Source organism: Rhamphochromis sp. 'chilingali' (genome assembly GCF_963969265.1).
Source record: "Rhamphochromis sp. 'chilingali' genome assembly, chromosome: 8".
In the NCBI taxonomy this organism is placed as follows: Eukaryota; Metazoa; Chordata; class Actinopteri; order Cichliformes; family Cichlidae; genus Rhamphochromis; species Rhamphochromis sp. 'chilingali'.
Window position 1 is genome coordinate 2,208,243 of NC_137935.1, and position 12,619 is coordinate 2,220,861.

Here is a 12,619-nt window from a genome sequence, read left to right on the forward strand (position 1 = left end):
AAACCGGGAGAGATGAAGACTGACAAACAGGTTGGAGGAAAAAGATCAAGTCAGAGATGGAGAGACATGGGAAGGTGAACGAGAACAAACGTGATACAAAAGATGCCGAAAGAAGAAGCTGGCATCGCAAAAGACATGAAGGCAAAAACGAGACGGTGACGGCAGGAGAGACGGAAAGAGTGAAATGAATAACTGAATGTGGCTGAGAGGAAAAAGGAAGGAGGATGAATTAAAGTGAAAAGGAAGAGACAGAAGAGAACACAGCATGAAAGGAGAGGCAAAAACACCCAAAGACAAAGATTTAATGAGAGGGAGAGAATAAAGACGAGTGCAAGAGAGAGGAAAACAAACGAGAACGAAAGAGACGGACGAGAAAAAACCAGACAGACGGAGGTGAATGGTAAGAGGCAAACGAACAGAAAGAGCGGATTCACAATCAGCCCATGTCTGCGCCACTCCTCCTCCTCCCCTTCCTCGCTCCCTCCCTCCATTTTGTCGTCGTCCTCTGTCTGATGCTGTTCCAACACCTCGGGGCTTCAGCCTCACATCCACCATCCAACACGCTAATGCACCTCTGCTGCAGCGTAATCAGACGCCAGCAAGAAACACAACAAAAACACAATCCATCCAAAATAAAGAGCGACTGAAACAAAGCCCCAGCTCGTCTCGTGTGGGCGAACGTGCCTCAAACATCGAGGTAGAACCCAGCAGAAAGTTGGATCAACTGATGCTATAACGTCTGTTTAAAGCTGCAGTGATGAGGATTTCTATTCTCCTGTGTCGCCGTGCGATTAATCCTTAAATCCCGTTTAATGAATCCGTGGTTGAGATGATCAGTCACCTCTAATTCACAGCAGAGCAACTTTTTCTCACCGGTCCTGTTTTATTTGAAGCACTTGTCCGCTCTCTGACGGCCTTGGCTCAATGCTGATGTTCAGTGTTCTTTGAATCAGTTTATTAAAAATGTAAAGAACGGTCTGTTAGGTTATGTCAGTTTTGAAGCTCAGCGTTACGGCAAATGAGGAGCGTGAGACGAGTTTCAGACTTTGTTAGAAGCTTTAAAGACGGGATTGAAACGGCTTTCAGATACAGACATGAAGGGTTAGGGTTACCCCTCTCTGGTCTGCTTAAGCAATCAATAAATAACAATTAATGTGTGGCCCAGGTGTGCCCCACATCTGCATTTCTGGTAAGTATTGAGACCTTTGTGCCAGACCTCCCTCACGCAGGTAGATCCTGTAAAGTCCAGCTCCTGACTTTTTAGGGCTTGTTGGACCCTCGTGATACCTGCTGTATTCCAGCTCATGAAATCTAGGGCAGCGGTCCCCAACCTTTTTTGCGCCACGCACCGGTTTATGCCCAACAATATTTTCATGAACCGGCTTTTAAGGTGTCGTTGATAAATACAAAATAAAGCTAGTACCGGTACCGAAAAAAAGATTTATTCATAACACACGTGAAAAGACCCAGGAAAACCGAGTAAACGATAAAAACGATAACAAAATAACACTAAAAACCGCTAAAACCCCTGAAAACCATACATTTTACACCTGAGCCTCAACTCTCGCAGCCCGGTACCAAACGACTCACGGACCGGTACCGGTCCGAGGCCCGGGGGTTGGGCACGGCTGATCTAGGGTAGGGGTACGTACCATAACCTCATGTCATGTCACAAAACGCATAAATAACCCGGTAGCCTAGAACACAAAACCAGTGGCTGACACTACTACTCTTTGTTTAAAGTCCAGTGGATTTGATTCGATCCAAAGAACATCCCTAAAATCCCACAGGTCTGATTCTTTGGTAGGTTTTGTAAGACTCACTTAAATGATTAATAATGATCAATATTAAAGTGAAAACAGCCAAAACAAAGCAGCCTGCAATGGAAAAACAGATGGTGGTGCCAGTGTCCATCAGTCTGTACGACTTGTTGTACTTTGGCATCAATCAGCGGCACATCAATGAAATTATTCTATTTTTCATCCTGTAAAAACGGAACTGAAATGACATATCGAAGTAAACCCGAGTCGACGTTTGCTTGGGAAGTATTTTGATGAAACCAAGCCCATCGGCGTCTGAATTATTGATAAGCAGAATATTTGATCAAGAGCTTCTTAATCTCTGTCCAAACTCAGCTGCTAATGTGATGTTTCCAAACAGTCTGAGCGAACGCGTCGCCAGATGAAGGAAAGAGGCAAACAAACCAATTATTGGAAGAACGGGACCAAGATGGCTGATATTTGACAAACCGTGATGAAGTCCAGTGAGCTGGAGTTAAATCAGTCAGCGCCAGCTGGGGGGGGATAGTATAAAGGTGAATGCATGTGCTGAGCGTCATGTGGCTGCTAGCCTAATTTGTGTTTATTTCGGCTAAATGACGCAGTGATTTTAATATTGTGTGATAGTGGCGGTGTATGTGTTTCTATCCCTAGGCTACAACCTTCAGGGGCTCAGAAACCAGCCACATGGTCACATTTATTTCTGCCAATGCTTTTATTTTGTCTCTTGGATTTTAACTCTAATGTTGCTGCTTTTTCCAGTCACTTCATATAATTTGTGTATATTTTTTGTTTTTATTAAATGCTGCCCTTCTTTAAAACGCACCAAATAAATGAATAACAGCCAGTCAGGCCCATTCGTGTGCTTGACATTGGTAAAGGTGAAAAAATATTCACCATTTGAGCTTCCAGATTCAATAACTCAGACATGAAATGATACGAAACCTCTTTCTGACTGCGGTAAAGTCCAGTACAGCATGAAAAACACGAGTAAGAAGTGACCATTGTGGCTAAGGCAGCCACGGCTATAAAAGTATTTATTCAAATATATTTTTGCATAATTCAGGGCAGTATTTATTGCCCGACTGTACGGCCCACAGCTGCACACACAGTCTGGTTTCAGGTTTCCTAGCTGGATAATTTTGATGTCGATTGTTACAGCTTGGACATCATAGTCAGACTTCCAGGTCTGAGGCTGGAACAAGGCTGATTGCGCCCTCTTGGTTAAGGAGTTGTTGTCCCAAGCAAGGAGCTGAAGTATCCTGAGTTCTTGTTAATGAGTGATGGGAAGGAAGGTGCAAGACCGACGGACTGACGTGCCATCCAACGTTCGCAGTCAGTATATTTGTGGCAACGAGAGAACTGAGCTGAGCTCACACGACCACCAGCTGTGGGTCGCGGCCAAAAGAGTATAATCTCAGTTAAGAGTGCAAGAAAGGAGCTTCCTCTGAAGGGCGTGAAGGTGACTCTGATGAAGGAGATGGCGAGAGGAGATCCGGGCATCTCTGCTGAGACTGCTGCAAGCAGCAAAGAAATGATGCATGGATGGAGCACTTCGACGCCGTCCTCTGTCACCACAATCTTTTATTACAACGATTAGTTTAGCAAAAAAAAGGGCTTTTATCACCTGCTCTCACCAAACCTTTGAAGCGTCAACACTGGCAGGCATGAATATATAAATGAGTGAGTCGGTCAGGCCGGGACACAGCAGTTTGGGGCAAAGCCACATAATGTTGGTATCAAATGTCACAGCGAAGGTAGTAAAGATAACACGTCATTTAGATGTGGCACTATGTCGCAGGGAGCTCTTTGCTCTTCCCACAGATTTCCTTTCGTTCGTATTTCCTCCGAGCAATGTCAGCGAGGTCTGTCGCAGGTGTGCAGATGTGCACACATCACTCAGTAACTGCTCTCTGTGATTGCCGTCCATTATATCTGAGAGCCCTCGTGGTTTTTTGCTGCATTGTTTTGTTTCTAGTTATTGTTTCTGCATAATGACGGGGTTTCGCTTTTTGTGTGCGTAGGTATGAAATTGAACTTGATTTGAACTAAAACCAGCAGCAGTTTGTCATTCACTCCAGAGTAAGATGGTTGTAACAACGTGCAAAGGTAAAAGCAGTGCTGTAAAATTAGTGATTGGGGTGGCCGGGTAAACCAAGCGTCTAACACAAACGCTTCGTATCGTCCTCACCGGGATTTATTTATGCAAATCCAAATCTTTACTACAGAGGTGTTGAACAACAAATCAGACGGCCCGTAAATCTGCCTCTCGCGCCGCTCAGCCATCACGGGATAATGAGCGCAAATCATCCGTCCCATCAGCAAGCCAGAAAGACAGGCAGTCGACCAGTAAGCCATCCAGTTGGCCGGTCAGTCAGTTGTGGCAACAGCATAGTGTGAGATTATCTGGAGCATGTGATGTATGTGTTTACACCTCGCTCCCTCCGTCTGCCTCTCCTCTGTGTGATTGTCTCTCCACCCGAGTGCCTCTCCATCGGCGTCTGACTCACTCTTTTCACCTTCTCCTCTGAGAGTGTGCGACTGTGCACACTAAACGTCTGGACTCTCAGAGCTGAAAATTACTCTGCGTCGGCACTGTGTGTGTGTGTGTGTGTGTGTGTGTGTGTGTGTGTGTGTGTGTGTGTGTGAGAGTGAGTCATTGATCTGCTGATTCATTCATTAAACTGTCAAAATGTGTTACAACCGAGGAATGTTTGGAAGCAGCAGTCTGGTCGTGTTTTATAGTTTTCCTCAATGAAAACAAACCACACCAGCAGCACACTGATCTCACCAGCAGGTGTTTTATGTGTGTCTCTCAGAACAAGACGGACAGTGTCTAATTGGTGCCACGTACCAAACATATAAAATACACGATGATTACCCAAAATGTACTTTTGCTGAGTCAGTGCTTGTGTTCTTATACATCATAAAGAACACAATTGGTGTCAATATATGATTGAAGCTAACATCCCGTCCCACTCTCCTGTGATACTGATGGAGTTGTAAAGAAAAAATAAATCGTGCTGAACGACAACAAGCAAAGCAACAAATGCTTTACAAGATCCTGTGAGCGCGACACCGAGGCCTTCCACTTCTGTGTAGGTTTTGCATTTCATCCTTTTCAAGGTGTGTTGCGTGTATTTATATCTTTGTGTGGACCAAAAATTGCAAGTTTACTGTACTTATAGGGACCAAAATCCAAGTCGCACAAGTTGAAGGAATTTTAGAGACAAAATATGTGGTTTTAGTGTCAGGGTTACAGTTAGGCTATGTTTAGGGTAAGGTTAGTGCGTGTGCGTGTGATTAGGAAACATGCCTGTATTTTGTGTCCTGCTGAGATTCCTTATCATGTTACACTTCATTCCTCATTCGGTGCAGACCAGACCAGACTCATTGAGCGCCTATGGTGTTGCTTCAGATTATTAACCATCTGTCTCTCGCTCTCTCTCCCTTTTTTTTCCTCCTGCAGGAGTTTGGAGGTCTAGTAGGATGCTGAGTATCTTTCCTCCTCGCCACTGCTCTCAACCCTGCTCTCCATGACCTGAGAGTGCCACCACAGCGGGAGGAACGAAACACTAGAGAGAGAGAGAGAGAGAGAGGAAGAGGAGGACAGAAGGCCAGGGAAGAAAGGCAGGCCGGAAGGAAGAGACTTTTTTTGTTGTTATTGTTTGGTTTCCCTTTCTGAGATGGCGGCAACGGAGGCCAGCACAGCACCAGTGCTCCAGGAAGATGGAAAAAGCACCGAAAATAAGCCAGCAGAGGTGGAGCAAGCGGCCAAAAACGCCAACACGAGCTCAGAGACTGTCAACGACGAGGCTGTCGATAAAGACGGCACAGCCGTCAACAGCGAGGTTGTCGAAAACAAAGAGACTGTGAATAACGACACAGCGGTGGCGGACACAGTGGGAACTGAGGAGGGGGGAGCCGCGGCGGCAGGCGATGATGCGCCGCCGCCTCAGAGCTGCGAAAACACCACTTCCTCTGAACCCAAGACCTCGTTCCTGGACTCCTTCCTCAACAAGAGTGGCCTGGGAAAGGTGATGGGTGGAAGGAAGAAGAAAGAGCAGAGCGCCCCTGCAGCTGGAGGCGAGGAGGGCGCGGCTGAAGGAGGGGAGAAGGAGGCCGATAAAGGAGGGGAGGAAGCTGCAGCAGCAGCAGCGGAGGGAGGAGCAGAAGAAGGAGGTGCAGAAGGTGAGGCGGCGACAGAGAAGGCTGCGGAAAATGGAGAGAAGGAAGACGAGAAGAAAGCGGAGAAGGGCAAACCAGCGGAGGCGAAATCCACAGTTCGAGATTTGATCAGGAAGCCTGTGGCGAGAATCTTCTCCCATCGCAGCACTGAGAAGAAGGAGGGCGCCGCTGCAGAGCCCCAGAAACCAGTAAAGGTCCGGTCCAAGTCTCTGGACCGGCTGGAAGATCCCGAAGCACTTAACACCACTGCAGACTCCATCGTAGAAGAAGGAGGAGCAGCGGGAGGTGCAGAAGGGGAACAGAAAGCCTCGGCCTCTTCAGCAACCACTAAGCACATGAAGCGCTGGCACTCCTTCAAGAAGCTCATGGCTCAGAAGGCACACAAGAAGACTGGAGGAGGTGAGGATGGGAAAGAGGAAGGAGCAGAGGGAGAAGGAGGTGGCGGAGACTCCTCCACACTTGACTCCAAAGAGTCAGGCCAGAAGAGGTGGAAGCTCAAACGCTCCTGGACCTTCCAGGGCTTGAAGAGGGACACCTCCATGTCCGGCATCAGCGGCAAGGCCAAGGGCTCCGACAAAGACTCCGCTGAAAACGCCAAGCCCGAGGAGCCTGCAGGAGGAGCTGAGGGAGGAGAGGAAGCAGCTAAGGCAGAGGGAGGAGCAGAGGAGGGCAAGACAGAGGGAGGGGAGGAGAAGGAGAAAGCAGAGGGAGGTGAGGAGGAGAAGGCGGCGGCAGCAGGTGGAACGGTGACACAACACGCCAACGAGATCTGGACCTCCTTCAAGAAGCGGGTCATCCCCAAGAGCAAACGCACCAACACGGAGTGCCACCCCGGAGGCGAGGAGGAGGCGCCTGCGGCCTCGGGTGAGTCAGCGCAGAGTCGAGCGCGCGAACATAACTGGTCTTTACGAAGTCTTCATCTGACCTCAGTCACCCTGACGTCAGCCAGCCAAAGCAGTTGCAACCGTCTTTATCCAGGCTGTCAGTGAAGCATGTGCAGGTCCAGTGGCTGCAGGTGTGTAACCGCATTCTGCAGGTATGTGGGCGTTAATGTGGGAGGAGCCAAGGCTGATAATGTTAGCCACACTCGGCAGACTCTTGCTTTAATTTAGGCTTGTTTTACTCATAAATGCAGCCTTTTAACGGCTTCAACTCTGCACATCAAGATGTTCTTCTAAAGGACAGGGTGTGGGCATCCGTGCGTGACGAGTGACCGTGTTGGTGTTACGCTCATCAACTCTTGAAACTTTAGAGGTTCCTCTTTAAAATCCCTCCATCCATCCATTCGCTTCTGCTCATCCAGTTTTTAAAATTATAACCAAATGAAACTCATTTAATATCTCGCCAGTTATCACATGACCTGCACTTTGGCCTTTAGATTGAGAATCGCTGCACTTTGGGCGTCGTCATTTCCAGGTTTCTGCTTCATGATCTTTTGGAGGAAGTTAAAGCGAGCAGAGATGTATTAAGAGTCTGACTGCAGGTCTTAAGCGTTGCTGTGTTTTTGTCAGCGCCACAGTTGGACACCGTTTAAAAATTCAGCTTCTGAAGCCGGCAGCTTGTTTGCACTCGTTTCAGTCTGTCGCTCTCCACCAAGGACACGCAGGAGTTAAAGGCTTGCTAACTCTGGGGGAGGTAATGTAATTGAACATTGTCCCAAATAAAATATTCAACGGGTGATGTGAAATTCAAATTACAGCATAACTTAGGTCAACAGAAGAGACTAAATTAAGCTTTACTTTCTGCTCTTTCTTCACAAGAACACAGCAGAGTGAAAATGAGAGATTTGTTTCTTTAATGGCTGAGAAAATATTCCACCTTCTTTGGTTCAGAGTTGAAATTTCATGTTTTAATTTTAAAAATAAAAGTTTGTTCTTGTTTTTTTGCTTTAAGATAAGAAAAACTTTATTCATTGGGAAACATGGCAGCTCAAATATTCACCACAACCTGAAAAAAACTTAAATAACATGATGTCATTGTTATCCAAAAGGGCTTATTCCTGTTCCTGCCTTTCACAATAAAAGACCTCAACAGAAACAGTGTAATGATCCTTGGATGATCTGATATCGTCGTGTTTGTGTTCCCAGATCATCATGAAAATGTTGTTCCAGGATCAACATTGCAAGTGACCAATCACATTGTTGTGACGTTATTCTTTTGCGCACCAAGCCATTCGTTCATTTATGAAATTCCAAATTTTGCAAGTACAATATCAGTTCTGCTTACCGTTTACCGTTTATTAAAGGGTTAGGGTCAGGGTCAGGGTCCGTTGATCGGCGGACAGAAGCGGTTTCTCGCAGCTTAAGTACAGTTTTTTGTTTTACGGCAGTTTTTCCCGAAGTCGCAAAAGTATGACGTCACAACATTCTGATTGGTCACTTGCAATGTTGATCCTGGAACAACATTTAATATGATGATCTGGGAACAACACCAACACGACGATATCAGATCGTGCAATGATCCTTAACGTAGAAGAAGGAAAATCTTAAAAAAGAAACCAAACTACAGAAATATGAGAAGCACTTTACAAAATAGACTCGACAGCTTGTCTTTGGTTTTACAACTTATCAACTGTTTTCTTAAAAAGGAAATGAACATTTGTCTTTTTGTTTGAAGAACCTGATTGAATGAATTTCATGAATGTTTGCCAAGTGTAAGAAAGGACCACATTAGCAAAATTAATGAAATCATAAAACAAGAAGAAAGAGAAAACAGGGATGTATTTGATAAGACGTGATATGATAAGGACTTACAGTCTTCAGTGTAATTAGATTAAATGTTGGCACCGCGCTGGGTGAGCAGCGGCGTGAATACGATAACGTGAGAATGAGGATTTTTACATTGATGCCATAGGTGGAGCTACTAAAAATATCAGACAAGTTAGAAGCTTAGAGATCTGGACCTCAAGGACGAGGTCAGACTCTAATATTTTTAATCAATAAATTTATTTTTAGTAATATAAATATTTGCTAACACTTGATGAACACTTCTTCCACTCACCCGCTGTAATCCTGTGCGACTAACTGATGCACACCCTGATGAACTTTAACCTCAAATGCTTTTTTCCACTCCAGGTGAGGAAGGCGCCACAGAGGACGGCAAAGACGGAAAGTCGGCCAAAGCCAAGCGCTCACATTTTGGCCGTGCGGTTTCCCTGAAGAACTTCATCATGCGGAAGGGCAAGTCCACCAGTGTGGACACGGGCGAGGGCGCCAAGGAGGAGGAGGCCACAGAGGGAGGAGAGGCAGCGGCGGCGACAGAGGAGGGAGGTGCTGACGGCGAAGCTGCCGCAGCGATCGCAGAGGCCAACGACAAAGATGCAGCGACGGCAGCTGAGAAGACACCAGCGGAGGAGAGTGGAGCGGAGGTGGCGAAGGAGCCGGAGAAGACGACGGCCGAAGCTCCGGTGACCAACGGGGAGAACGGCTGCTCCAACGGCACAGAGGAGGAGAACGCCACACATAATCACCAGGAGGAGGAGGAGGAGAAGACGACGGGGAGCAGCCCCATGAAGAAGAGCAAGGAGGCGGGAGGGGTGAAAGATGAGGCCAACGCCAAGATCATCAACGCCACGGCGGCCGTGAACAGCGGTGAGTTAGAGCACGCCGACCGGGACTCTGACGAGCCTCAGAACAGCAGCAGCAGCAAAGATGGAGAAGCTAACGGCAAACGGCAAGAAGCGCTAATAAACGATAGCAATAAACGCGCCGCACACAGGGACCGCCAGACGCAGATAGCATTAGCTGTTAGCGGGGAGAAGGGGGAAGGGCAGGGGGTGGCGGAGTCTCCGCAGAATGGAGGTTGTCACGATGCTGAAGATTCACATGACCAGAGAGAGGGTGAGGAGGAGGAAATGAGGAAGAGGGATCTAAGAGAGGCGGCCGTGGTCATTGTTCAAAACGTGATGTCAGCAGCAACCGACCAATTAGAGAAGGAGCTGTGTGTGGACAATGGGTTAAACGGGTGCTATGATGCTGATGCCAGATACTAGGAACACACGCACGTGATGCAGTGAAATGTGACAATGTAAAGTAACACACACGTTAGCACAGATTAGCACAGACGTGGTGATCATGGAGCTCTGAGGGGAGGAGCCTATCTTTGTGCAACGACTGAAAGCAGGAGGAGGAGCAGTCTCCTCAAATGTCACAAATACAAAAAAATCTGATTCAGAATGAAAACAAAAGCAGGAAAACAGCTGACGCCTGCAGGCGCTCCAGAGTTTAGCACTGAGATGTAAACTGAACTTTGTCTGCGGCCGAGGTGACTTAACAAACATGCAGTTACTGAATTTGAAACAGGATTTCCTTTGAACTTTGAAATTCAATAAGAAGACACGATTTGAAAGAATTGAATCTAATTTATTTAGTTTAAGTAATACATTTTTTGGTGATTAGACTCAGATGAAGCTCCACAGCAGGTCAGAGTCCTGGTGAAAGATTGGCCTGGAGCAGAGTCATGAAGACTTGGCTGAGTTTAATAGTGTGGTCAGAAGAGACGATGTATAGTCTAGCAGCCCAAACACCTGAGAGCGCAGGTAGATGAGTGAATACAGATGTTTCTTACTGAACCTGTACAATAAGAGGTTAAAGAGCTGAAGGTGGCTGTTTGAAGCCCCAATCCAAGCAGCTGCTGGCCTCCGTGGTGACAGAGACCTGCACCGCAGCTGGGGTAAAATCTAGCTTATGGTCACCGTTTGCGTTACACTCTGATATCACCACAGCCCTGTAACACTGGCGCTCGACTCACTGCAGTCTCCTGCTGAAATACAGGTGCGACGGCAAACTCGAGCTGCTGGGACTGATGGTTCAAAGCTGTTTGAAAGGTTACAGTTTCACCCCGCCTGCATTCAGTCGTTAAGCTAAGCTAGGCTAACCGTGACCAGCTCCATATTCAGCCCACGCACTGACTGACGCTGTTTACTTGTACGTTGAAAGGTGCACACACAGAACCACGCACTGTATTTATAGGCATGCCAGCTTTTCTGGGCGATCGCTCGGTAAACATAACGCAGTTCTTCCTGAATCCCTTTAAGTAAGTCGTAGAGTAGATGTTTGCTCAGCAGCGAATCACCTGCGAGTGTTCAGCAGAGAGAGAGAGAGAGTTCATGCACAGATGAGCAGCAAAAAGCCAACGGTGACCGGGACTCAGGTGGCGAGCGCGGGAGGAAGCCGGCTGCTCGTGGACTTGTATGAAAATGTAAATATCAGATCATCTGCTCTGCGGCACATCGCGTTAGAGCTAATTTGATGTTGAAGTCGCTTTGGTAGGTTTTGACCCACACACGAGAGGATCGAGGACAGGCACGAGGAAGTGTGACGATGGAGGTGAAATTTAGCATCTCCTGACATTTGGAGCCTTTTCTCTTCTTTACGTGGGGGCGGTCTGCTCCGTGGACTTGCTCTTTTCCTTCCTGTTCCCACCACTTCCCCCGTTCCCACCAGGGAGCCGGCAGGAGCTGCTGGACGCTGATCAGTAGGAGGTGAAGTGCCTGCGAACCAGAAGGTGCTCTGTTTCCTCCTCCATTATTTATCACTTCCAGCCTCCTCTTCATTCAAGCGCTACGTGAGGCTCGGTGTCCAGCGAGCGCCTCGCTTTGATCTCTTGCAGCCCGGCAGATGCTCGCAGAGAGGATTGCAGCTCCTCCTGCTGCTGCTGTGCCGTTCACGGGGAGTCTCTTTGAAGCTCCAAGTCTTTTGCTAAAATGAGCTCGGTTTAACGCCCAGCGTTTAGGACAGTGTGCCGAGCTGTCTGCGACACCAGCAGCTGGGCTCTGCTGAAACGCTCAGTAAAGGGTTTTTATTTGGTGGCACAAAGAACCAGCATGGAAATAAATGCCATACCAAAACAGATGAAAATTTCAGCTCTGATAATTAGTTTAGATTTTTGGATGAAGCATCTAAAATTTCACTCAGCAAAACTGGAGCTCAGACTTCATGGACCGTCTGCTAGCATGAATGACCTCACAGCAGCCGTATTATTGGTCACATGATGCCATTAAAAATACTCCAAAAGGCTCAAACATCACAAACGCAACCCAGAGGTCCAGTTCAGGGACTCCAGTTAGCTGAGGTGAAGCCTAGCAGACCACTAGCACCTACAGCCACCTGTGTCACCGTCCACCTGTCAGTCAAAGAGGCCACGCCCCTAACCCCTAATTGGTGGTGAGACCAGTGTCTGTATCAGGCTGTAAACGTGCTTCTTTCTGATGTAAAGTTGCACATTTTAACACCGACTCTGTTTTTGGCACTTCGGCGTTGTGCTTTCAGTTTCCAGCCCTCTAACTGGCTGCTTGGTTGACATACTGGTGGAGCTTCCAACTGAAAATGCTGCAGCAATTTGGCAGCTTTTTAAGGCTCAGTGTGTGATGAGCAGAGAAGGTGAGAGGTTTGGAAACCAAATAAATGATGTGGCACAGCTCTTAGAGAAAGACTCAGATGTCTTTACATCTGTAGTAACAGAATTACAATGTTTGTGCATTTAAACCTCCTTTCTTCTCCGGCCAGTACACAGTTGGCTTCTGTTATTTCCCATATGGATGCTGTGCAAGTCCAAACTGCCTTCGATAACGCAGGAAGATTAATTTGTGGAAACTCTCAAGTTCAGTGCATGAAGTGTTATTGTAACCGTCACTGCATTGATAATATAAAAAC

The 12,619-nt window shown here is 47.2% G+C and overlaps 1 protein-coding gene across 1 annotated transcript in view; it reads left to right on the forward strand.

Annotated features, from left to right (window-relative positions):
* LOC308400721 (uncharacterized protein) overlaps positions 1 to 12,619 on the forward strand; it is a 34,430-nt gene that overhangs the window by 20,076 nt on the left and 1,735 nt on the right. Inside the window, exons 2-3 of the mRNA XM_080888629.1 lie at positions 5,248 to 6,830; positions 9,041 to 9,556. Coding sequence (XP_080744755.1) covers positions 5,465 to 6,830; positions 9,041 to 9,556 — 1,882 coding nt within the window. The 5' untranslated portion in view covers positions 5,248 to 5,464. The remainder of the gene's footprint in view (positions 1 to 5,247; positions 6,831 to 9,040; positions 9,557 to 12,619) is intronic.